At 38.1% G+C, this 26,488-nt stretch overlaps 2 protein-coding genes and 1 pseudogene across 6 annotated transcripts; 1 reads left to right on the top strand and 2 right to left on the bottom strand.

The window, feature by feature from the left end:
• The first annotated feature begins 1,271 nt into the window (after positions 1-1,271).
• LOC147854266 (uncharacterized) lies at positions 1,272-26,488 on the top strand. Of its 5 annotated transcripts, XM_087330900.1 has the most exons (16): positions 1,586-1,725; positions 2,436-2,519; positions 2,610-2,681; positions 16,900-17,046; positions 17,138-17,283; positions 17,383-17,525; positions 17,805-17,881; positions 18,584-18,649; positions 19,497-19,609; positions 21,005-21,043; positions 23,371-23,481; positions 23,566-23,664; positions 24,489-24,798; positions 24,885-25,003; positions 25,429-25,572; positions 25,997-26,485. In XM_087330900.1, exons 3-15 carry the CDS (start codon positions 2,640-2,642, stop codon positions 25,526-25,528), a joined length of 1,512 nt encoding a protein of 503 aa, XP_087187026.1. In that variant the 5' UTR covers positions 1,586-1,725; positions 2,436-2,519; positions 2,610-2,639; the 3' UTR covers positions 25,529-25,572; positions 25,997-26,485. The 5 variants fall into 5 exon arrangements, with proteins under 5 accessions (XP_087187030.1, XP_087187025.1, XP_087187026.1 ...); XM_087330903.1 differs by lacking the exon at positions 2,610-2,681; XM_087330902.1 differs by lacking the exons at positions 1,586-1,725; positions 2,436-2,519; positions 2,610-2,681 and adding exons at positions 3,320-3,704; positions 4,079-4,224.
• LOC147854268 (uncharacterized) lies at positions 13,566-14,336 on the bottom strand. The gene has a single exon (XM_087331494.1). It carries the CDS (start codon positions 14,193-14,195, stop codon positions 13,566-13,568), a length of 630 nt encoding a protein of 209 aa, XP_087187620.1. The 5' UTR covers positions 14,196-14,336.
• Positions 14,871-16,458, bottom strand: LOC147854267 (uncharacterized; annotated as a pseudogene).

Below are 26,488 nucleotides of genomic sequence, written 5' to 3'. Positions count from 1 at the left end.
CTTGTTTCTTAGAGCTCTCACCTAAACATGGTTTATACGGTCTCTCTCATCAACACCAAGTACATCATTAGTACCGTTCCCATGGGTATTTTAACACTATGTCCACCATGCATTTATAGTGCATCGCCAATGAGTAATTTCGATGGAGCCTATCCTTGTGGTGCACATTTGAGCAAATGTTAACCCCCAATGTTGGTCCTTATACAAGGCAAAAATGTTAGAACGTATCACATCTTACTACCCCTACGAACCTTGGATCTTGAAGAGCCTTAATAATTCTTTGAACTGATCACACAAGCTAGGTGTTGAGTTAGCATTATGGCATTGTGACATTGTGACTCTAGTGTGAAGATATGCAATGTATGCAGTGAAAATCTAATGATGGATGAATACCACGTACTCTCGTTATGCTGAATTATGATGTCTTATTACACATGCAAGTGTAATACTTAAATCCCCACCAATAATGTGAGCACATGTGTGTGTGCATAATTTTCACATGTCACGTTTTTACTATAGAGTAGTAACCCCCCATCTTATGAAGGAGTCAGATAGCAAAAGATAAGTTTATTTGGTTCCATAGGTCAAAATTGGACTCCTCATGGATGATAAAAAATCTATTCTATATTCTCTCTCTCTCTCTGTATGTGTGAAAAACACTAAAGTGATATTACAATTGACTGGTGTCATTGTTAAATGGGTTGTGGGACATCTTGAATAACCAATTAGCAAGACGAACACTCACATCGAGGAAACAATCTGGACTTCCTCCAATAAATAAAACTATCACATAACTAATCCCTTCAATATTTGTACATATGCTCTTACTCCATTCCATGCCTATCATAAAATACAAAAAGCATTGCTCATCTCCCAAACATGATGCAATCCCGAATATCGTAGGAAACAATGAAAACGATCTCTTTATCTCTTGAATTTGAGTCGACCTATGTAAAACCTGACTCCATTCTTGTTCAATCTCAGCCTACGATTGCCGTCCTCAGGGACACCCTAAAATATCAGTAGTCACTTGTAAAATGGCGCCTGACCTCGTGAATGCCGATCAACCCACAATGTGCTCTTCGGTCTGTATAGATAAAGGAAAGGACCTTCGGCATCAATGTTATAATTTCTATAGTTGTTGCCAAATAAAACCCATAATTGGTCAGGATCCCAAAGTTTTTTTTTGTTAAAGGAGGGATTTCCATGACTTTTATGTAATTATAAAGAGAAGCCAAACGTAGGAGAAGGCTAGTTTTGTAAATTCATTAAACAAATGCAAATAGTAGTGTCTCTCGGCACCTCTCTCTCTCTCTCTCTCTCTCTCAGAGAGACGCACACACAGACATTTGAGCGAGAAAGAGCGCGCAACTCGCCATATCACACACCATGTAACCTTAACCTTAACCTTAACCTTAACCCTAACCCTAACCCTAACCCTAACCCTAATCAGCCTTCTCGCCACAGCTTCCCCTGAATATTAGAAAGATCACTCGTTTGTTCTTTTTTTTTCCCTGATTGTCAGAAACCTTCATCGTCTTCGTCATCATCATCATCGTCGTCGTCGTCGTCGTCATGTCGAGCCCTGTTGATTGGGCTCCTTATGCGAGCGATGGAGAGCGTTTTCGGATTGTTCCTCCTGCAGGGATGACATATAGCCTCGCGACAGATGATGTTGATAAGGCTAGACCTACTCCGTCTATTAGAACGTACCGCCATGGCCAAGTAAGTTCAAAGTCTCCGCCTTTTACGTTTCCCTACCAACTATGCTCACATTTCAAACCCCAAAAAATTCAAAGGTTTAACTTTGAAATCTTGCAAAGTTTTGAATATGCAATCCTAAATTTCTTTAAAATCTTGCCTTACATTTTGAAAGCCTTCGATGTTTTCAATCTTTGCCTCAACTTGGGAGGCGTAAAATGGTTTTCGAAAGTCTAAATTATGTCAAAGCTTGCAAGTATTGAACTTCAAGAAATACTATGTTTAAAACTTTGATTATGTATAGGAAATTTTAATTTTGATTGGGCAGAAGCACTCGAAGGCCATATTCAGATTCGCAACTTAGTGATTAAACAGCTCAGTTTCATGTTTCTGTAGCTGTATGCTGGTTGCCCTATTGAACGTGAGCTCCATTTTGGGTTTTTAATGAGGCAAACCTTTCTCAAAGCTTCCGAAATTGCATGGCAGATTGAATATGATTACCTTATCTATACTTACTATGTGAAAAATATTCTATCATCCTTCAAAGAACTCTATGGACGACCCGAAGTTGCAAACATGATGTATAGAGTAAATTAATTATTCATAGATTATTTAAAGAAATTAGACTTTTTTGCTGCAGTTCTTTAGACTGACACAGCTTTCTAATATCCCATCTCTCCCTTTACATGTTCCAGTTTATAGAGTTAAGTTTTTCTCCATTGTTCCGTATCCAGTGCTCGTTTATTTCTCGAGAGGAGATTGAGCAGCAACATCTTACTGGATTATCTGTGCTAGAGATTCTCAGGACTACAAGTTAGGTAAGGGTGCACATGTTGATTGGGTTGGTTGGGATGTTAGCCCTGCAATGAACTTTCACTTCCTTTATGAATGCTGGTTTTATTGGCCAGGTGTATGGTATTTCTCGAGTATTATTGAAGATGATTGATGCCATCTCTGTTTACTGCTCAGATACTGTGCAGGTAGAGGATCCCTGCCTGCTTCTCAGCTGGAAAGTAGTATTTCTTTGATGAGACATAGTCCCTACTTTCTCATGTATAACCGACATTTAAATCTACAATGGATACTAAAACTGAGTTTCAGTTGCATTTTTTCCACCACAGGATTGATGCATACTCTAATTTGTTATCTTGAATTCATATCCGGGCAGTGGGATCATTCACGAAGCATGAAGTAGTTTGATGAAGATGCATGTTCTCATGCACTGCTTAAGTGGCGATATTAGATCTGAGAGAGACAGCCCCTCTGCTGTTTACTTTGAAATTGGGAGATACATGGGTAGATGTTATGATGTCTTTCTTTTCATATTCTGGGTGGATTGGGAGATTACATTCTGGTTAGACTGTTTGGACAACATGATGCCATTTCTATACAGTATGACATTTGCTACCCAATGGATATTGTGCATTTCCCAGTTTGTTTATATGCATCTGGTCTCCGGATATTTGATGTCAGTTGTGTACATGCAGTGGAAGATTGTGGATGCAAGGTCACCAGTGTGTAGCGGGCACTCAGAGTGGGCTATGTTCTTGCTTGTGTTAGGAGTGATTACTATGTGCAAGACTGATTGACTTGCAGGCTAGCTGCTTAGGGCTCCATTATACAGATATTATCTGCAGTACAAATGATCATTTCCAATATCACCTCGTCGTGTATCAGGGACAGCTGATGGTCTCACATGCTTGATGAAGAGGCTCCATCTATATTGAAGAATTTGGCTATTGCATTTAATGATCTCAGTCCTTCAACGTTGGGGCAATTGCATTTACTTCGATTTTGCTACTATCAGCGTTGATGTTTCATCTACATCAAAGACTTTGGCTACTATGTAGCATGCAGTGAATTATGCATGGTCAGTTAGTGGGGGTCATACTTGCAATGAGGCTCTGTTGACATCGAAGTCTTTGGCTGCTGTATGGTGTGAGCTCATTCATACACGAACAATTAGTGGGAAGATCTTCCAGGGCAGCGGTGAAAAAATTGCAGTATTTGATATCAACTTTTGACCACTTTTGCCTTTGTTCTCTACTGTGGTAGAGACATTTCCATTCTAGATCAACCTATGCTAGAGATCTTTCGAAGACAAAAGCTACAATATACCTAACTTGAGAATCTCACATGTGCGAAAAACCAGATTCCCTTGTTTCTTTTCTTTTCATCTTATTTACTTTTACATTTACTGTGAAATATTTATTTTATTTTATTTTGTTCTCAAAGACGAGTTGTCAAAGACGAGACAACACTTAAGATGTAATCTCTTATTTGGTCTTATAGGCCATTTTGGCCTCTTAAAAGACGTTAATATATCTTTCTTTCTTTCTACATCATTAACATCCCTGCACAATGTTTCTTTTCTCAGCTCTTCTCATTGTTGAGATGGAGTTATTCTGGCTGTAGAAACTGTTATATTACTTTTGTACCCTTGTCAAACTCGGTGATGAGGCACCATGTACATCAAAGACTTTGGCTGCTACTGTATGGATGAGCTCAGTCATGCATGACCAGGTTAGTGGGATGCTCTCCCAGTGTACTGGTGAAAAGAATGCAGAATCTGATTTCAACTTTGGGGCTATATTTGTTCATTGTGAAATTAAATAGCTATAACACCCTCTGTAGGGCTTCATCTACATCGAAGGCATTGTTTACTACTATATGGCATGAGCTTTATCATGCATAAGCAATTCATGGGATGCGCAATTGGTCAGCGTTAGAAGAATGCAGATCTTTTCTTTGAATTTGGTCTCCGTGAATTCAATGGCAGCACACCCCCTACACAATGGTTCTTTTTCCACAGGTCTTCTCATTGTTGAGCTGGACATATTTAGGCTGTAGATATTGTATATATTACTATGTATTCTTGTGATACTTGTTGATGAAGCTCTGTCTATGTCGAAGACTTTTGTTACTGTATGAGATGAGCTCGTCCAGGGCACACTTGACTTTCCTTTGATTTTGTTCTCTGTGAATGCAATGGCAGTACATCCCCTTCAACAATGATTCTTTTTCCGCAGATCTTCTCATTGTTGAGATGGAGATAGTCAGGCTGTAGAAATTGTATATATTACTTTGCACTCTTGTGATACTCAGTATTAAAGGTCTGATCATGTTGAAGACCTTTACTACTGTATGGCATGAGTTTTTCCAGGGCAATGGTGCAAAAAATAGAGGATCTGATGTCAACTCTGGGGTAATCTTGCCTTTCCTTTGTTTTTGTTCTCCATAATATTTGATGGCAGTACAGCTCCGACAATGGTTTTCTCACAGCTCTTCTGCTCATTGTTGAGATAGAGATCGTCTGGCTTAGAAGTTGTATATACTACTTTTGTACTCTCATTGTCATTGATGATGAGGCTGTGTCTACATCGAAGCCTCTGGCAATTGATGGCCTCACATAATGGTTTTCTCACAGCTCTTCTGCTCATTGTTGAGATAGAGATTGTCTGGCTTAGAAGTTGTATATACTACTTTTGTACTCACATTGTCATTGATGATGAGGCTGTGTCTACATTGAAGCCTCTGGCAATTGATGGCGTCAGCTGATTCATAGATAATCAGTTGCTGGGATGGCAGTACAGCTCCCACAATGGTTTTCTCACAGCTCTTCTGCTCATTGTTGAGATAGAGATTGTCTGGCTTAGAAGTTGTATATACTACTTCTGTACTCTCATTGTCATTGATGATGAGGCTGCGTCTACATCGAAGCCTCTGGCAATTGATGGTGTTAGTTCATTCATAGATAATCAGGTGCTGGGATGGCAGTACTGTTCCCACAATGGTTTTCTCACAGCTCTTCTGCTTATTGTTGAGATAGAGATCGTCTGGCTTAGAAGTTGTATATACTACTTTTGTACTCTCATTGTCATTGATGATGAGGCTGTGTCTACATCGAAGCCTTTGGCAATTGATGGCGTCAGCTCATTCATAGATAATCAGTTGCTGGGATGGCAGTACAGCTCCCACAATGGTTTTCTCACAGCTCTTCTGCTCATTGGCTTAGAAGTTGTATATACTACTTTTGTACTCTCATTGTCATTGATGATGAGGCTGTGTCTACATCGAAGGCTTTGGCAATTGATGGCGTCAGCTCATTCATAGATAATCAGTTGCTGGGATGGCAGTACAGCTCCCACAATGGTTTTCTCACAGCTCTTCTGCTCATTGGCTTAGAAGTTGTATATACTACTTTTGTACTCTCATTGTCATTGATGATGAGGCTGTGTCTACATCGAAGCCTCTGGCAATTGATGGCTGAAGGGTAGCGCGAGGATTAGGGTTTATAAACCCATTTGCATGGAAGTGTTTTCTGCCCTTTGGGCAACTGCACCAAATCCCAAGTGTCATTTTTCTCAAGAGATTCCATCTTTGACAACATGGCTTTATACCATTTCTTGTTGCCCTGTCTGTCCATTGCTTCCTTGAAGCAAGACGGTTCGCCACAACCAGTCACTATGACATAATCAGCCACACTGTTTGCATCAGGAACAAATCTGTCGGGCTGTGTAATAACTCTAGACGATCTCCTAACCCAATGCTCATTGTTTGGTAGCTGTTGAGCCTGCAAATCATCATTTTCAACTTGCTATCCAGTCATTTCAGCCTGCAAATCAGCATTAACAGCTTGCTGTTCTAGCTGTTCCTGCACATTTGGTGGCTCATCATTATGGGCAAAAGCTGGCTGATCATTTCCAGCCTCATTTTCTGCATTTGCAGGTAAGTTTACAGCAGGTGTTTGCTGCTGTTCAGTGGGCACATTTTTCTATCTAAAAGGTATTTCTTCTGGGAATACAACCCTACGTACTTCCTCGGTCTTTTTGGGTTATTTATGCATGCGATTTTCCCAAAAGATGTTTTTAAGTAGCAACAAAAGTAAAAGTCTTTACAAAAGAGGTTGGTAAAGCCTATTTATACAAAATAGGTGCAATAAACTAGGAATAAGAGGGAATATCTTGGAAAAAGTGGAAGAGAGAAAAGGCGTTTAAAGCGTTGCAGATTCTAGACAAAGAAGGCATTTAAAGAGTCGCAGATTCTAGAGAGAGAAGAATCTAGGAAAAGAGAGAATTTAGAACAAAGATAATAAAGATGAAAGAGAGTGCATGTCTGGAGCTGCCACCCTCCAACAAAGACTTCAGTGAAAGAGACTTTTTATGAGATGTTTGTACATGTTTACCATAAAAGCAATGATCACAATGCTCAAAATCAGCATAACGAAGACAAGGCAACTAGCCCAAACGAGAAAGTACTTTCATACCAATTTCACTCATGTGTCTCAACCGGCCATGCCACAAAGAAATGTTTTTTTCTTATATCATTCTTTACCTTAAACCTTGAAGAGTAGAGACAACAATTTATAAGTCAATAGCTGTAGTACCTTTTTCTCTTAAAGTGTAATAGCTATCTAGTAATTTAACACTTGGCTGCTCGGTTATGGCAACAACATGGTCACTCACACTAGATACATGGAGCGGATACAAAGTATCACTTTTACTACCTTTGGCAATAACTCTAGGTCCCTTACAAATCTTCCATTTCCCATCACCAAAGGTGGTCTGAAATCCATCGTCATCTAGCTGTCCTCTGTGCTAACCAAGCTCTTCTTGAGTTGAGGTACATGCCGTACATGCTGAAGTGTGAAAGCAGAACCATGCTGAAACTGTAATTGCATAGTGCTAGTACCTGCAATTTCACACATAGCATGAACCACATGTACCATACGTGCATGATCATTCACGAATGATTGAAACATTTGAGTATGGTAAACACCCTCGAAGAATGGTAAATACCATACTTTTGGATTAACTATTTATTATGAGGTAAATAAACCTAAAAAAAAGGAAAAAACCTAAAAAAGGGGTAAAAAAACAAATAAAAACACAAGAATGTTTGAATAACATTCGCATTTGTTTTCCAACGTAGGAAAACGAATGTTATGCTAGACGAACATGAATTTTACGTACTATGATTTCACATGTATAGTTGTCCCCAAGATGGACAACACCATGTCGACCCCTTGTGTAATCTGAAAACACTCACGATGAGGGGTGACATGAAACGAAGCACCGGAATCGGGTATCTAAGTGTGCATGTCACCATTCGTATCTGCAAGTAAAGCATGTTCTCTATGGCATGAAGAGACAAAGAGTACATCATTTCCACTATCACTGTCATGAGTGACTACATTCACCTCTTCAATTTTAGCATTGCTTTTCCTCGGTTGAATGTCTCTCTTCTCTTCTATGTAATGATCTATCTTCTTGCCCTTTCCTTTCTCTTTCTTCCATTTGAAACAATCACGATTAAAGTGACCCTTTTTACCACAGTGATGGCATTCTACCTGTTTACCATGTGATTTATTACGACCATAACTATTAAATTTGCCTCTGCTGCGACCTACCCCTAGTATGCAATGCACTAGAGGACTTATTGGATGCATTGTTTTGCTAACTCATGTCTTCCTTGAGTAGAGAACTCTCTACATCAGCATAAAGAAACATTGCATTTAAATTGCTCATAGTAGTCCTGAAAGTATCCCAACTTTCTGACAAGGTGAAAATAAAAACGTGGCCTTAAACTCATCATCAATGATGAATTTCAAGGCAACTAGCTGGTTGAAAATGGAATTGAACTCACTCAGGTGAGTTGACATGGGTGTGCCCTCTGTCATATGCGCAAATCCATAAGTTTCTTAAGCCAATAAACTTTGCTAGCTGCCATCTTTTGGGCATACAATTCCTCTAGTCTAGTCCATATAGAATAGGCAAAGTCCAAACCTTCAATATTAAACAAGGCATCAGAAATTGACAACTTAATAGTTGATCATGGAAGCTCGTTCAACTCTTGCCAATCATCTTGGTCTATATTTGTAGGCTTTACCCCTTCGACTTTAATAGGCTTTGCATGCTTCTTCTGCAGCAAGATGTTGTAGCATTGCTTTTTCCATACCGCAAAATTATGTGCGCCCTCAATCTTCTTGATGTGCATAAGATGGCTATTGTCACTGCTGCCAATCATGATTTGTTAGCCCAAAAGGAGGACCAACTTAAGCAAAAAAAACCAAGCTTGGACTCTCACACAAGTGAACTAAGGTACAAACAAGTACCAGCCAATGATATACATATAGCCACATTGAAAACAGAAAATTTCAGATTTGCAGATAAATTTCCAAAGGCAATATCTGTTGTACATGCATTGTACAACACCCATGGGCAAAAAAGAAATTTGATCTGTTGGGGTAAAGGCCCTAAATGACCCCCCTATAGTGTGTACATGTATATAGGCTTATTATAAAGGCCAAAAGTCACTTATCACTTTTTTTGTTATTTTTGGGCCAAGTTCAATGTGAACTTGGCAAACCCTAAATGGGCCATATAAAACATAAGTTAAAAACTTTTGGATCTCACTTCAAAAGGTGAGCTCCTCCAACTATTGCTCTCTCTCTCTCTCTCTCTCTTTTCTACCATAGCTCCACTATTGCATCTAAAGGGCCTATACTAGGGTGAATCCTGAGTATTCCGTAGCCCTATTGGCATCAGTCCTAACCCTTACAACTGGTATCAGAGCGAATTTAGGGTTTCTAAACTTTTGCATAGTTGCTGTACAACAAAGAATAGGTGTTCAGACCTCTTTATTGTAAGCTATGGCGTCATCCTCCTCAGAAGTGAAGAATCTTTTTGAGATTCGACGATTTGAGGGAACAAGTTTCGACTTGTGGAAGGAAAGAATGCAAGGAATTCTTTTTTTGAAGGATTGTGAGAGGGCGTTGGAAGCAAAAAAACCAGAGAACATGTCAGAAGATGCATGGCAAATTTTAAACAAAAAGGCTGTCATATATATTAAGATGGCTATTTCTGATGAGATCTTGGTAGATCTCAAAGGGTTGGAATCTGCTTCTAAAATATGGGCAAAGTTGAAGGCTACATATGAAAACAATACACTTGTTAATCAAGTACACCTAATGCGAAAGCTTGTTGGCATGCAATTGGATGAGTCCAAGAGTGCAGCTGAACACTTGTCCTTATTTACAGGTACCTTATCACAGCTACAAGACTCAGGAATGACTCCTTTTGATGATAAGCTCAAAACCATTTTCTTGTTAATGACACTACCTGACTCATGGGAGACATTGGTCGTCTTATCATCTAATAGCCCCAACTTGACCTTTGATGGTGTTAGGGGCTCCATACTCAATGAAGAGATTAGGAGAAAAGCAAGTGGAGAAGGTTTCAACTCAGCCAACATGGTTAGAGGTAAGACAAATAAAAGAAGTAACTATGCACATAAGAACAAAAGCAAAAGTCAAGAAAGGGAAAATAGCAAGAAAGTTAAAAGCAATGACGTAACATACTATCAGTGTGGCAAGAAAGGCCACAAGAAACTTGATTGCCACTCTTACAAAGCAGAACTTGAAAGAAAAAGGAATTCTGGAGATAAGAGAAAGGACAAGACTAATGCACATGACAACCAAAAGGACGAAGAGAAGGCCAAATTGGCCTCTAATGTATTCATAGAGGAGCTATCAGATGATGAGGACATTTTATGTGCTAGTTTTTCAGCAAGTGATACTTATGCATATGATGCCTCTCTAAATATTCCTTCAGAGGACATGTGCATCACTAAGAATGATCTTATTGATGCTTTGCTGACTGTCAATGATGCATTAGCCCAAACATGGATAGTTGACTCCGGTGCTTCATTTCATGTGAATCCTATCAAGGAGTGTTTTTTTACTTTTATTGTAGGCAGCCATGGCCATGTATACCTTGGAAACAATCATGCATGTTCCATTGAGTGTATTGGCAATGTGCGTTTTTCTACAAATGGCACTAATGAGCTGGTTTTGCATAATGTGCGTTATGTACCAGGGATCAAGAAGAGCTTGCTTTTGGTGGGGCAAATGGATATGCATGGTTGTAGCATTCTCTTTGAGAGAGGATCATGGAAAATGACAAAAGGTTCAAGGCTGATTGTGAAAGGCACAAAAAGGGGAACACTTTATTGCTTACATGGAAATGCTATATCGCGCAAATTTATTGCTTTGGTTGAAGTTCACTCCCATATGGAGTTGTGGCATAAGAGACTTGGCCATATGAGCCAAAAGGGTCTCACTAGGCTTTGTAATCTAAGGAAGCTTGATGCTAAAGGCAGGAAGCTTGATTTTTGTAATGAATGCCAATATGGAAAGCAAGTGAAGCATTCCTTTTACTCTGGTGTGTCTCGTAAGTCTTGTGTACTTGATCTTGTTCATTTTGATGTGTATAGCATGCCCACCAAATCTATGGGGTGCAATGTATTTTATCTCATTTGTTGATGATTTCTCTAGAAAAATTTGGGTTCAATTGTTTAAATCTAAGGATGATCACTTACGTGTCTTTGGTTGCGAGGCTTTTGTACATATAAGGCCTGAGCTGAGAAACAAACTTGATGCCAAGTCCATTAAGGGCCTCTTCATGGGATATGGTGAAGAAGGTGAAATGGGTTATAGGATTTGGATACCCCAACTCAAGAAGGTTATACGCAGCCGAGATGTTGTTGTCAATGAGGCAAGGCTGCTTCAAACTATTGTGCCTCAAAAGATGACCATAAAAGGTTTAGATTTCAGCATGACCAACCACCTGTTAGACCCAGTTTTGACCATTAGGATCCACCACAAAGGACTGAAAATATTGATTATCCAGTGGTTTTGGAGCCAGAAGATGTTGGAGAGCAAGGTGAGGATCCTGAAAGGAATGTGCAGCCAAATAATAATGCTGAAAATGGCGCTGAAAATAATGGACAGCAGCCTAACAATGATGATTTAGACATGCCACCTGATGTTGATCCATTACTTGACAATATGGATCATTGGGTGAGACGTTCTACTCGTATAAGACGAAATGTGAGTAGATTTGACCCCTCGTTGCACTACATAATGTTGACCGATGAGGGAGAACCTCTTACATATAAAGAGGCAAAGGCATGTGAGCACAACAATAAGTGGGAGCTTGCTATGCAGGAAGAGATTAAGGCTTTGCATTCAAATAATACTTGGGACTCGGTTGAACTGTCCAAAGGAAGGAAAGCTATTCCTAACAAATGGGTATATAAAATCAAGACCGTTGATGACAAACCCAAGTATAAAGCAAGGCTGGTTGCAAAAGGATATGCTCAAACTAAGGGCATAGATTTTTAGGAAGTGTTTTCTCCTGTGGTTAAAATGACCACTTTGCGAGTGCTATTTGCTATAGTGGCTGCACTTGATTTGGTATTAGACCAAATGGATATACATACAGCTTTTTTGCATGGTGACATTGACGAAGAGCTTTACATGAAACAGCGTGAGGGCTTTGTTATTCCTGGAAACGAACATTTGGTATGTAAGCTCAATAGAAGCTTGTATGGGCTGAAACAAGCTTCTAGACAATGGTACAAAAAGTTTGACACTTTTATGCTCATACACGGGTACAAAAGAAGCCATGCTGATCACTGTTTGTATACTAAAAGAGATGAAAGTGGCAGCCCAATCATTCTTGTACTATATGTTGATGATATGCTCATTGCTGCCAAGAAAAGGAACACTATTGATGTCCTTAAAATGCAGCTGAAATCTGCATTTTCAATGAAAGACCTTGGGGTAGCTGAGCATGTACTTAGTAAGAATTAGGAGACAAAGGGAACACGCATTGTATTTATCTCAAGAAAAATACATTGACAAGGTGCTGGACAGATTTTGTATGGCTGTCGCAAAGCCTCTAGGAGTGCCATTACAGCCATATGATAAAGTCTCTAAGGAAGATTGTCCTAAGACACAAGAAGCAATCAGTGAAATGCAATGTGTACCTTACGCTTCAGCTTGTGGTTCACTTATGTATGCTATGTTTGCTACTAGACCTGATATTGTCTATGCAGTGGGAGTTGTAAGCCGATTCATGGCTAATCCGGGCAAGGCACATTGGAATGTAGTAAAGTCCATTATGAGGTACTAAGGGACTAAAAATAAATGCCTCTGTTATGGAAAAGGCCCATTAGAGCTGAAGGGTTTTTGTGACACTGACATGGCAGGTGATGTGGATACACGGAAATCCACAAGTGGCTATGTATTCACACTTGCAGGTGGTGCTATATCATGGTGTAGTAGGCTGCAAAAGGTTGTTGCTCTGTCCACTACTGAGGCAGAATATATCTCAGCCACCGAGGCTTACAAGGAAGCAATATGGTTAGCACGTCTATGCAGTGAGTTTGGTTTGCCTGAAAAGGCACCCATTCTTGGTTGTGATAGCCAGAGTGCCATCTGTTTGGAAAAGAATGCTATGTTTCATGCACGCACAAAACATATTGATGTGCGATATCACTTCATTCGAGAAGTGCTTGAGGATGACCTTATCACATTGATAAAGGTCCACACATCACAGAACCCTGTGGATGTACTGACCAAGTGCTTACCCAAAGCACAACATCAGATATGTATACAAATGGTGGGAGTCACGTAGCTTAAAGGCGTCATTTATGCCTTTAAGTGGGAGGTTGTTGGGGTAAAGGCCCTAAATGACCCCCTTATAGTGTGAACATGTATATAGGCCTATTTATAAAGGCCAAAAGTCATTCATCACCTTTTTTGTTATTTTTGGGCCAAGTTCAATGTGAACTTGGCAAACCCTAAATGGGCCATATAAAACATAAGTTAAAAACTTTTGGATCTCACTTCAAAAGGTGAGCTCCTCCAACTATTGCTCTCTCTCTATCTTTTCTACCATAGCTCCACTATTGCATCTAAAGGGCCTATACTAGGGTGAATCCAGAGTATTCCTTAGACCTATTGACATCAGTCCTAACCCTTACAATACTTGGGTTTGTCATCAACGGGTTTTATATACCTATTTGTTAGGAATAGCTTTCCTTCCTTTGGGCAGTTCAACCGAGTCCCAAGTATTATTTGAATGCAAAGCCTTAATCACTTCTTGCATAGCAAGCTCCCACTTATTGCTGTGCTCACATGCTTTTGCCTCTTTATATGTAAGAGGTTCTCCCTCATTGGTCAACATTATGTAGTGCAACGAGGGGTCAAATCTACTCACATTTCGTCTTATACGAGTACAACGTCTCACCCAATGATCCATATTGTTAGGTAATGGATCAACATTAGGTGGCATGTCTAAATCATCATTGTTAGGCTGCTGTCCATTATTTTCAGTGCCATTTTCAGCATTATTATTTGGCTGCATATTCCTCTCAGGATCCTCATCTTGCTGTCCAACATCTTCTGGCTCCAAAACCACTGATTGATCAATATTTTCAGTCCCTTGTGGTGGATCCTGATGGTCAAAACTGGGTCTAACAGGTGGCTGGTCATGCTGATAACTAAACCTTTTATGGTCATCTTTTGAGGCACAATTGTTTTGAAGCAGCCTTGCCTCATTGACAACAACATGTCGGCTGTGTATAACCTTCTTGAGCTGGGGAATCCAAATCCTATAACGCATTTCTCCTTTTTCACCATATCCCATGAAGAGGCCCTTAATGGACTTGGCATCAAGTTTGTTTCTCAGCTCAGGCCTTATATGTACAAAAGCCTCACAGCCAAATACACGTAAGTGATCATATGAAGCAGGTTTGCCAAACCAAACATCTTAAGGGATGTCACCCTTTACAGATGCGTGAGGGGATCTATTGCATACATGCACTGCAGTTTTGAGTGCCTCTCCCCAAAATCCATGAGGGAGATTAGCGGTGGATAGCATGCATCTCACTCTCTCACAAAGTGTCATGTTATATCGATCAGCCACACCATTAGAAGAGGGGCTGTATGGAACAATAAGCTCCCTCTTAATACCCAAAATTTCACAAAATTTCTTGAATTCAGCACTTGTATATTCACCACCATTGTTCGTACGCAAACATTTCAGTTTTCTGCCTGTTTGAGTGGTCACAAATGCATAAAAACGCTTAAATGCAACTAAGGCTTCATCCTTAGATTTAAACAATTGAACCCAAATTTTCCTAGAGAAATCATCAACAAATGAGATAAAATACATTGCACCCCCCATAGATTTGGTGGGCATGCGACACGCATTAGAATGAACAGATCCAGTACACAAGACTTACGAGACACACTAGAGTAAAAGGAACGCTTCACTTGCTTTCCATATTGGCATTCATTACTGAAATCAAGCTTTGTGCCTTTAGCCAAGTCTCTTATGCCACAACTCCATATGGGAGTGAACTTCAACCAAAGCAATAAATTTGCCTGATATAGCATTTCCATAAGCAATAAAGAGTTCCTTTCTTTGTGCCTTTCACTATCAGCCTCGAACCTTCTGTCATTTTCCATGATCCTCTCTCAAAGTGAATCCTAGAACCATGCATATCCATTTGCCCCACCAAAAGCAAGCTCTTCTTGATCCCTGGTACATAATGCACATTATGCAAAACCAGCTCATTAATGCCATTTGTAGAAAAGCGCACAGTGCCAATACCCTCAATGGAACATGCATGATTGTTTCCAAGGTATACATGGCCATGGCGGCCTACAGTAAAAGTAGAAAAACACTCCTTGATCGGAATCACATGAAATAAAGCACCAGAGTCAACTATCCATGTTTGGGCCAATGCATCATTGACAGTCAGCAAAGCATCAATAAGATCATTCTTAGTGATGCACATGTCCTCTGAATGAATATTTAGAGAGGCATCATATGCGTAAGTATCATTAGCTGAAAACGTAGCACATAAAATGCCCTCAACATCTGATAGCTCCTCTATTACTACATTAGAGGCCAAATTAGCGTTCTCTTCGTCCTTTTGGCTGTCATGTGCATTAGTCTTGTCTTTTCTCTTATCTCCAGAATTCTTTTTTCTTTTAAGTTCTGCTTTGTAAGAGCGGCAATCAGGTTTCTTGTGGCCTTTCCTGGCACATTGATAGCATGTTATGTCATTGCTTTTAACTTTGCTGCTATTTCTCCTTTCTTGGCTTTTACTTTTGTTCCTATGTGCATAGTTACTTCTCTTATTTGTCCTAACTCCTACCTCTAACCTTCTCCTCTTGCTTTTCTCCTGATCTCTCCATTGAGTATAGAGCCCCTAACACCATGAAACGTAAGTTGGGGCTATTAGACAATGAGACTACCAATGTCTTCCATGAGTTGGGTAGGGTCATTAGCAGGAAAATGGCTTTGAGCTTATCATCAAGGAGCCATTCATTAGTTAGAAGTCCTAAATTTGCTCTAATACCAGTTGTAAGGGTTAGGAATGATGTCAATAGGGCTAAGGAATACTCAGGATTCACTCTAGTATAGGCCCTTTAGATGCAATAGTGGAGCTATGGTAGAAAAAATAGAGAGAGAGCAATAGTTGGAGAAGGTCACCTTTGAAGTGATCCAAAAGTTTTTAACTTATGTTTTATATGACCCATTTAGGGTTGGCCAAGTTCACACTGAAATGTGGTTAGTGACTTTTGGCCTTTATAAATAGGCCTATACACATGTACACACTATAAGGGGGTCATTTAGGGCCTTTACCCCAACACTAAGTTGATATGGATTTTAGTTGTAGCTCTTCCTTTCTTCCATATGAAGCTCGTGGACTTGCCTTTAAAAATATCTATCTATCTATTTATCTACCTACCTTTCTTCGCATTGTCAGGTTTTAAATATCTCTGAGTGCTTAATCTATATCCAATCTTCATTAAACTAGGATTCCTGTAGATGGGTCAAACTGTGGTCTCACAACTGTGACCTCCAAGCAGACAGATGTCAGAGGTTCAACTGGCATAGCCCACACTGTATAACCTCAGGATGACTCAAGCTGCATATATTTTGAAGATTGTCACTTAGTTCACCTCTAGTCTGACCATAGGATCTCTTTATGCACAAAACGCCTGTAATGTTCCTGAATGGTTTGATCAACAATTATGGGAATCCAAGGTTTGGACTGTCATTTGACTATTGGAGAATTGAAGCTACTATGTAAAGGTGCCCTTCTCTGTCCTCCACTATCTTTGTACTCCACCTCATTGGATTTAGATTACTCTCATTATTATGATTCCCTTAAGCAAAGAAAGGCCTTTTTATACAAATTACATATTAGAGATCTCATTGCGGATGTAGTTATTTTGGTTTTCTAATTTTATTAATTGTAGATTGTGAATTCTTTGCAGTTTCATGAGTAGAAAAATGAGTCAACATATTAAGAACTGTGCTTCTATTTATCCAGGTGTCTGATAAGATGTTTCCTGAAGTATGGATGCCAAGAAAACCGCCAATTAAGTACAAAAGCTTGGATACATGTCGGTCTGTAAATCCCCTTGATCCTAAGTATAAGTTGCCTTCTGGAAAATGTCTATTACCTTGCGGTGACATGGTATATATACTTACCAAGTGATTTGTTTTTAACTGTAAAGGAAGCGAAGTGATAATATTTGTGGATTCATGGATGAAATTTACTACCTCAGGTCCCTTTTTCTAGAAGAGTGACAGATCTGTTAGATACAAGTGATATTCCTGGCACCAAACCAGTTTCGATGTGTAAAAGGCTTCTCAGGTGTTCTCATGATTATACTGATGATGCTGGGTTTCACCCATCTAAAAAGACACACACGTAAGAAGAGATGAATGCTCATCATGTTTCTAAGTTCTACATATTCTTTGTTTAAATGTGTATTAACAGAACAACTCCATATTTAATCACAATATATAGGCGGAATAGGACAATATTCGGACAAGGCCTTGATCTCTATGACATTGACATTGGTAAAAGGCAGTTTGGATTCAGAAGAACTATTACTTCTAGCCCACTTGAACCTATATATACATATGAGAACCAAGATTCACTTCATAAAAGTAAGTGCTTTACCTTTCAATAAACACAAGGTTTAGGCATGTTCTTTACAGATCCAAGCTTTACCATATTTCTCTAATGCATAAGTTTCTCTCATTCCTATCTCATCCTGTGTTCCTTGTCCTGGAAATGTGTACCCAATGTCACTATGCAATAAGGAGGGAGGGGGTGGGTGAAGTCTTAGTCTAAATAAATAAATTTTACACGAGCTGACTGAAGATTAAGGTTTTCCTCATATAATAAGAATGCATGCATACTGTAAGTCCGTCTGTTTATTCCAGGTGTGAATTGGATGAAGAAAAAGATACTTCCACCACATAGAGATGAAAGGGGTTCTCTTGAAAAGATTCTAGATAAAGTAAGAACAAAAGAATTTGTCTTCTCAAGCAAGCTTGAATATATACACGAAATATAGTGAATCTTGAATGATGCTCTTCCTCTTCTACTTACTAATATTTTCTTTCTAGCTTCCAAAATTTCTTATTTGTCTTGTGTAACTAGCTTTACATGGATGTGACAGTAATAGATCTCATGGCATGGTTGGATATGTGTATATAACGTTTTATTGGGATTTATATTTACATTTAATCCCTGCTTTTTACATTCAAGATGTCACCCTGCTCCTTGAGATATTTCTATAGCTATTAAATCAGCTATACACCTCCCTTTTTTAATGGTATGAATTATGTGACAACCCAAACTTCTCTTTGATCATGTACCTTTTGAGCATATGATAAATTCACAAATTTATTGATTATCGGTAGATTGTCCAACATTTGCACTTGATAAAGAAGCGTCAAAGTCTCATAGTTGATGTCTTGAAGTTTCTGTAGAGATCACTTCGAAATGATCTTCTTTATTATCCTTAAAATAATAGAAACCTTATGAAGAGTTCTTATAATTATATTATTAGTCTTGATGCAAACAAAGACACAATCTTTCTATGGACATGAATATGCTCTGCTTTTCCATTTCTTTTTGCTCTAATGTAGTTAAAAGTTTTTTGAAATTCAAGCTATTCAGCCTAATGTGAAGTCATCTGACAGTGACATTTCTCCAGGTTTATGGAAAGCTCGGAATGCTGCCACTAGTATGTAATAAATTTGATGCTGGAAACACAAGACAGGTTAAGAATTTTATCTTCTGCCTTCCTTTCTACAGACATTTATGCAATATCTTAAACTTAACACAATGAGAGAGTTTGAACATTTGAAGTAGTGGATCAGTTGCATCTTTTTGTAGCATTCTCAGCTATCTGGTTGGATGCTAACCATCAATGGATGGTACCTGGTTTACATTTTTCTTTTATCCACACATGTAACTAAAAGATTTTTCCCTTCAGGGGTTTTCAGTTTTTGGAATCACTAGGATGTTTGAGGCCTTTCAAACTTGTGAGACAGATCAAAATTTAACTGATCTATTTTGTATTTTAAAGAGCATTATTCCTCAGTACAAGTGTTCGAGAGACACTCACACCCTTATGTATTTGCAAACCCTCTTTACAAATATATAAATATTTCTGTGGTTTCTTGCAATGGGTTTACACATTTATGTCTTCTTTAGCTTAAACTTGCTGAAGCTGGCTAGTATTGCACATTTTTAATTATACATGAGTTCCTAGTGAATGTTATCTTTTAGAATTTTTACACATGCATTTTTGAGTCATTACCTGAAACTGTTACGTTATGAGCTGCCCAGTGTGTGCAGGATTCACATCCCATTAGATTACGGTTTAAGCATAAAATTAATTGTTTATATTATCTTGGAAGATTCGATTCTATATATGAACCCTTTTATCTCCAAGGGAATCGTTAGTTGTAATGTTTGTTATGTTTCATAGACCACTAAGGTCTTTCAGTGACGTTAATATATCGTCATTTTTTGCTTCTTTGGTTTGTATGAATGCCGAGAAAATCCAGCAATTTATTTATGATTTAGATTGTTAATGTTTCAATAGACCATTTTCTCTGCAGATTAACTATCAAAATTTTCGGAAAAGCTTAGAGGCTTTTGGCGTGCACTTCTCTGAAAAAGAGTTTAATGAAGTTCTCTCTTACTCAGATAGTGAGAAAACTGGTCATATTAGGTACCACAATCTAGATTTTGGCATTAACAATGATTTTTTTTAATTACAAAATATATGACCATCGCATTCATAGATGGTATGGTATAACCATGATTAAAGGATGTATGTTTGCTTGGCTCTTTTGCATCCTAGTATAATACCTTGGAGATGTAAGTGTCAATATCTGGCTGGTAAGCAGTTTTCAGCAGTTTTGGTACTTGTTTCAGAATTTGGCATTAACAATGAGTTTTTTAGTTACAAAATATATGACAATCACATTCATAGATGGTATGGTATAACCATGATTAAAGGATGTATATTTGCTTGGCTATTTTGCATCCAAGTATAATACCTTGGAGTATCTGGCTGGTTAGTAAAGTTTTCAGCAGTTTTGGTACTTGTCTCTGCACATTTTATAGTCTTAGATTGCAGCTTTGAATGTCTAAGAAAAAGGCAGGAGAGACACCGTTTCTTTTGTGGCATTTTCCTCTCAGAAAACAGTCTCAAGGATTGCATCTTCTATGATGGCAGATTCACATTTTGCTTGCATGACAAATTCCAGGCAATTGTGCTGCTATGCTGCATGCAATGGCCAGTTGCTGCAATTTTCAGCTTCTGTTCCTGATTCCCGATTTGTGCTTCTTCCATGCGTCTTCTCTCCCTTAATGCTCTCAACCTTTTTTCTTCACCCTGCATAGCGTGTCTGTTTTATGAGGCTCACCCTGATTATGGTTGCTAGTGTCTATGTTTCTGTTCAACCATTGATTGTTAGATTTTTCAATTGCTTCAGATAAGAATGGCTTTGTGTGTGGTATAGGGTGATTATAACTTAAATCTGTTAATAAAGTTCGGTAGAACTAGTCCTTGTACAATCAATTCTAAGAGTACCATTACTGATATCTAAAGCCTTTAATTTTTGAAACTGATCATGAATCATCCTTCTGGTTTTTCTAAGGCTGCCAATAGTACTGGTTGTTTTTTCCTTCACAACCTGACCATTTAAACGATAACCAAAGATTTATGCAGACCGTTTGGGTATAAATACATCAAGGTATATCCAAACCATGCCTTTGGTCATGTGCAATAGCTGGTTTGACACATAAATAGGGATAATAGCATTGACCATCCTCGCACGACATTGGAGTACTCTGAAGTACAATCTATCCCCTAGAGAATGACTGCCTTTGAGATGATGATTGCATTAATAAGGATTTGGGAGTCTTTCAAAACTTCTGCACTGGAATTATGATAAGAAATACTGACATGGTCATAAGGCATGGATAGACAATGCATAAGATGAAACCTTCCTGAATACTTGGTTAAAGTTTTATCTACAAGTATGTGATTCTGGCGCTTGCCATCTTATATAGTCCTATTATAATCATGTTTTAATTCTCCTTCAAATACGTTTTGCAGGTACAATAAATTTGCAAAATTTTTGAGGAACCTTCATAGGTAATGTTTTCAGCTTATTCCACTGGTTGCGTGACATGGTTTAAAAAGGATGTCATGATGGCTGTATTCCTACAATGACTAGATTTTTGTTGCTGCTAACCCTTGGCTGTCCATGTTATTATCTTCCTTGCCCATGTTTTTTAATGCTTTACTCCCCCATTCTACTCCTTTTTTCTTTAATTCTGGAACAATGGCAGATGCAGAAATGATTAACCATGAATGCTTAGAACCTCAAAGAGGAAGCATCTCACATACACATGTATTCATCTTTTTAGCAATGCATCTCTGCTTGAAAATCTTCACACTGTGTGGGCCAGAGTAACCTTTAAGGGTGATAAATTTCCCTTTTGTTCTTAATATTCAAAATCTTCCTACGAAGTGATGTTTTGGGGCTGATCCATGTTATCTTGTTTTCCAAGTTAATAATATTAGTTCAGATCACTCTATTCTTTTCTACTTTGGTCATGTTTAGATGGGGGCAATCCATGTGATACTAGAACAGAGGTTGTGCATTTATGCTTATCCCATGTGACTTGATCCATTGTTGCATTTCAGCATACCAACAATGAATATCTCCATGTTCAGCAAGCTGTTTTGATGACATAAATGCCAACCTTTGTTTAGGGAGCTCCCAATGCCATTGGGTGCAAGTCATGGATGAGAATAATGCCTCATTGATTATAGGGGCTGGTCCCATCACTGCCCAGATTTTATCATGGGGCACCGATGCTTTGCTCATTATCATGCATCAATCATTGAGACTAAAGGTCTCTCTTAACCTTTCCAGTTATTTTCCTTGTTAAGACTCAGTCTCCAGGTTTCTACTCTATGGAAAGAAAGATATATTAACGTCTTTTAAGAGGCCAAAATGGCCTATAAGACCAAAGAAGAGATTACATCGTACGTGTTGTCTCATCTTTGAGAAGAACAAATCAAAATAAATAAATAAATAAAGTGAGATAAAAAGAGACTAAAGATAATAAAAAAAGTAAGATAAACAAGTCAAGTATATAGAAAGATATGTTAACCTCTTTTAAGAGGCCAAAATGGCCTCTAAGACCAAACAAGCGATTACATCTAAAGTGTTGTCTCCTATTTGAGAACAACAAATCAAAATAAAATAAATGTTACTAAGTAAACATAAAAGTAAATAAGTAAATAAGAAGATAGAGGAGGTTAGGGTACAGAAGATACAGACTTTGCTGTAAGTAAAATTCTGTCAAGAATACACCTGGGTGAAAGGAAAAAATAAAAGCAGGATGGAAACCAAGAAAGGTGAAAAGGGGGCTCTGTCCACCTAGAGAAAAGCACACGAGGTTAGGGTAAAGTCCCTGACTTTCACAGGGTTTCGAATGTCAGGGGATAATCATTTGGAGAGGCGGGGCACTCTTTTATCATAAAAAATATGTGAATCAACAGCTGGGTATGTTGCCACACTTATTACAGAGTAGGTTTGGCAACTTCATTACAGAATAGGTGGCACATGATAAGGGGAGCCTAGGGCTTTTACCCCAACAATGATATCTAATGGCTTCTGCACATAAATCTAGCATGAGGCAAAGTTAAGGCAATTGATTTTGTATGTCTATCTTGGCATCACATTTTCTAGCATGTGGATGTGCAACTGCATTGTTGCACCATTTTATTATCTAACTTATAGTGTCAATCCACCGACATATAAATATGATGTCTTGTCAGAAGTTTAGTTCTTGTTAATAATTTCACCTATAGATTCTGTAATATGTTTGATTGCTTATCTAGCTATTCCTCTAGAATGCATTTTTATATACCACAATCCTTATGGACTTTAAAAGCAGAGAGATAGACCTTTATATTAGCCCATGGGATGCAGAGTCGCCACCTAACATTCAGATGCAATCAGTGTACTTTGTCATTGCCTCACTCCACACAACTAATATTGTAAACCATGTCTGCTCACCATTGCTCATTTCATACATAGTAGTTTTGCACTTCATTCTCGTTAAACCATTTTAAGAATCATTACTAGTTGTAAAGCCACCTCATGCATAAGAACATTTCCGTGCATCTTTTGTGCTTTTATTTATTTAATATGGATCTTAGGTTACCTATTCTTCTGATCATGATTTGTGTCATAGGAGGATTTCTTTTTTCAGGAGACATTGATCTATCTTTATTTCTTCTTTTGCCCATTCATCTCCTTTCCTTTATATATCATTCCCCCTCTGCTTACATTTGTGTTTTATGCAATAGCTCTTTGTAAACTGCCATAAATTACGTATTCTAGAATAATAATCTCGTTTGGTATGTTCCAATGGTAATTACCTTTTTCTGTTTTACATCTAAAGCTGGAAGCCAACCTCTCCAAGGAGATTAGGCACGGATGTAGGTTGCCCTCCAAGAGATGCCAACCTAGGCCAAGGATTGCAGGTTCTTATTGAGTGCAAGCAGAAAATCAGGCAATCATATATGAACAATGACTCATTTTAATAGAATGTTATATACCAATTAATTAAACGTCTTTAAACATTGAAAAAATGCAGGAGAAATTTCCATCAGTCCTTGCCATATGATCTCTTTACAGGTGAACTGTTTCCAGGTGTTCTACCCACTATCCCCAGTAATGAACCATTAAATTTAAGGTACACCTACTATAAGCCAGCTATCAAGCAACAATTCATATGCATCAACTTCAACTTCTCTAACTGAATGAGTAAAACTCTTTATATGATAGATGGCCTCCTGTGAGAAAACAATGTTTTGAGAGATTATTTTTCATATGGGCTGATAAAATCTGTTTTGTGGGGTTATTAGTGAGATGAGAAGTTTCACCGACAGAAAATCCAGATAATGCGATATATTGTCTTAACTTATTCTGTACTTTCTATGATGTCAATATGACTTGTCTCCTGCCATCTCCTGCCATCAATCAGTAATAACATTCAGGCCTGAAGTGTCCTGCCTATGATTAGGAAAATAGAAGATGCCAATGTGTGGAAAGATAGCCATGGAGTCAAATGTCAAACAGAATGTAGATATATGCTGAGAGGAGGCATGTAATATCAAGGTTAGAAAAATCAATACCATGATGACTAGTTGACCTCCATAAGTAACCTCTGTTTTGTTGAGCTGCAGCTCTCTTCACTAGTTAGTTTCACACCTTAGTGCTGCAACTATTTAGAGTTTGGTCTTGGTTGTATCACCCAGTTGGGTACACACCAGTGTCAGGCACCTCTAGTGGTCATATATCTAGTTATGAATTCTTACTGAAATACAGATACGCATTAATTTCCAAAAAGGAAGAAAAGATGCACAACCATTTTTCAAATGATATACACTTCAGTTGTTTTGATAGGGAAAAAAAAAACCTTAAACTCGTAGGCTTGTAATTACTTTTTCTGAGCATATTATTCTTATTTAGTATGTGAAAATAATCCTAACTGTTTCTATTCTTTTAAAAAATCAGTTATGCAGAGCAGGCTGCTTTTGTTGGAAAACAAAAACGTGAATCAGCACTTACCAGCTTTGTGATGCCATATCCACAGCAGTTGCCGCCTATTCAAAAGCATTTGCCTCCTATTCCAAAGCATGGGATTAGTAAAATAGAGAGATCCGCAAGTCCTATGAATACAGAGAGTCAAATCATGGTGACCGAGACTTTGGACCAGAGAACAGAAAGCCATATAGAGGGGGACATGCTGTCACAAGAGCCATATCATGTGGAAAGCCCAAGTACCATTGAGGCTCAATCACTTGAGAATAAATTTATTGATAGGGTATGTTCTCACACTTGATGCATCTTTTTCTGATGGCAAAACTTGCTACACAAACCGTTGATAAATTAAAGTTTCTATGTACGCAGGGAAGTAGTCAGAACAATGTACCCATCTCGACTGTACAGAAGCCTAAAATACATTCAGTGGGTCCTCAGAAAGCGGTGCTTCCAAAAGTCGACGATAATCAAATCTCTTATTTTCAAAGGTTCATAATTTTCATTGATTTGATTTTTTGCCCCAATATTAAAATTGCATGAGTATCTGACGACTAATCTCTTCTTACATGAATGTTCGTGTATCTATGCTGGCAATGAATCTATGCATCTAAAATATCTATTTTTAACTGCTGTATATAGGCCATTATCAATGCATTTTCTACGTATTAACTTGTAATCTAGTATGCATTTGGTCTCTATGCATGCGTATGGTCAAGTATTTCAGTAGTAAGTTGTTATTTTTTATCAGAAACAAAATCTGTATTACTGTATAAGTTTCTATCATATAGCAATTGTACTGGCAATATCTAATGTAACAAGTGCAGTGTCGATTATTGTTTGTAAACTACAGTATTTTAGGAATTTGTAGTAGAGCTAAAATGATTATAACGTATTCATCTGACTTGCACTGTAGAGTCCTGAAATTCAAACGTGTCGCTCCAACAGCCTTTAAGCAACGTCTTTATGATGAGCGGCACTCTGCTGATCTTCATGCTGTTCAATTTCTGAGTTGAGGTTTCTGATTCTTGTCGGTATTTCCAGACAGAACTTGTACTAGGTAAAGCTGAGATATAATTTAGCGATATTCTAATTTCTATTGCATATGTATATGTGCACATACATACATATATATGTACACGCTGATCTTCATGCTGTTCAATTTCTGAATTGAGGTTTCTGATTCTCTTCCGTATTTCAGACACAACTTGTTCTAGGTAAAACTGAGATATAAATTAGCGATATTCTAATTTCTATTGTATATGTACTTGCTACACACTACCCACTATGCATACACATAGGCAGACATCTAGCATGCATGTCCACCTGCTAAGGATTTCTTTTTCAGAAAGAAAAAATATTTTTGTAAAATGATTATTGATGTAAGTGTAAAATTTTCATATTATTTTGAATCCATTAATCTGCATGGTATTAATATTCTATTTATAATATGCCACAGGATGACTTTGTCTGGCAATTTGCAGGCTTTAATAATGTGACTATGGAAAGGAACAAAACCAAAGATATGGAACTAGTAAATCTTTTATTGTGCTGAAAACAGTAGAGGGCTTTATATCGGTCATTTTGGACTAAAGATGCTTTCCACAAATATTCTCCATACCTTTTTAGAGTTTGTTGCTGGAACTTGGGACATCGTTTGTATCGTCTGAACTATTATTGGTATCTATATTACCATCACTGTTTGTTATGGTATTTTGGAAGTGAAATTTTTTAGACCCAATAAGTAAATTGTTTAAAAGTAGATCTTCATTTTCCACAACAATGATAGAGATATTTTGAGTGGGGACATTACAATTTTTTACAATCTCTTTATTCTCTTTAGGCATGATACTTTGCTCATAACCGGTGCCTGATGATATCGAATTTCTGGAACTTTTAGGATCTCTTTGGTCTTTAAAAAAATTGGCCTAGAATAATTGTCATGCCCAAAATGGTCATTTTTTTCTGTACAATGT

The sequence above is a fragment of the Azolla caroliniana genome, unplaced genomic scaffold (assembly GCF_043228905.1).
Source record: "Azolla caroliniana isolate FFs.n. ecotype wild unplaced genomic scaffold, voAzoCaro1.0.p SCAF_15, whole genome shotgun sequence".
NCBI classification, from domain to species: Eukaryota; Viridiplantae; Streptophyta; class Polypodiopsida; order Salviniales; family Salviniaceae; genus Azolla; species Azolla caroliniana.
This window is presented reverse-complemented; position numbering and strand designations above follow the sequence as displayed.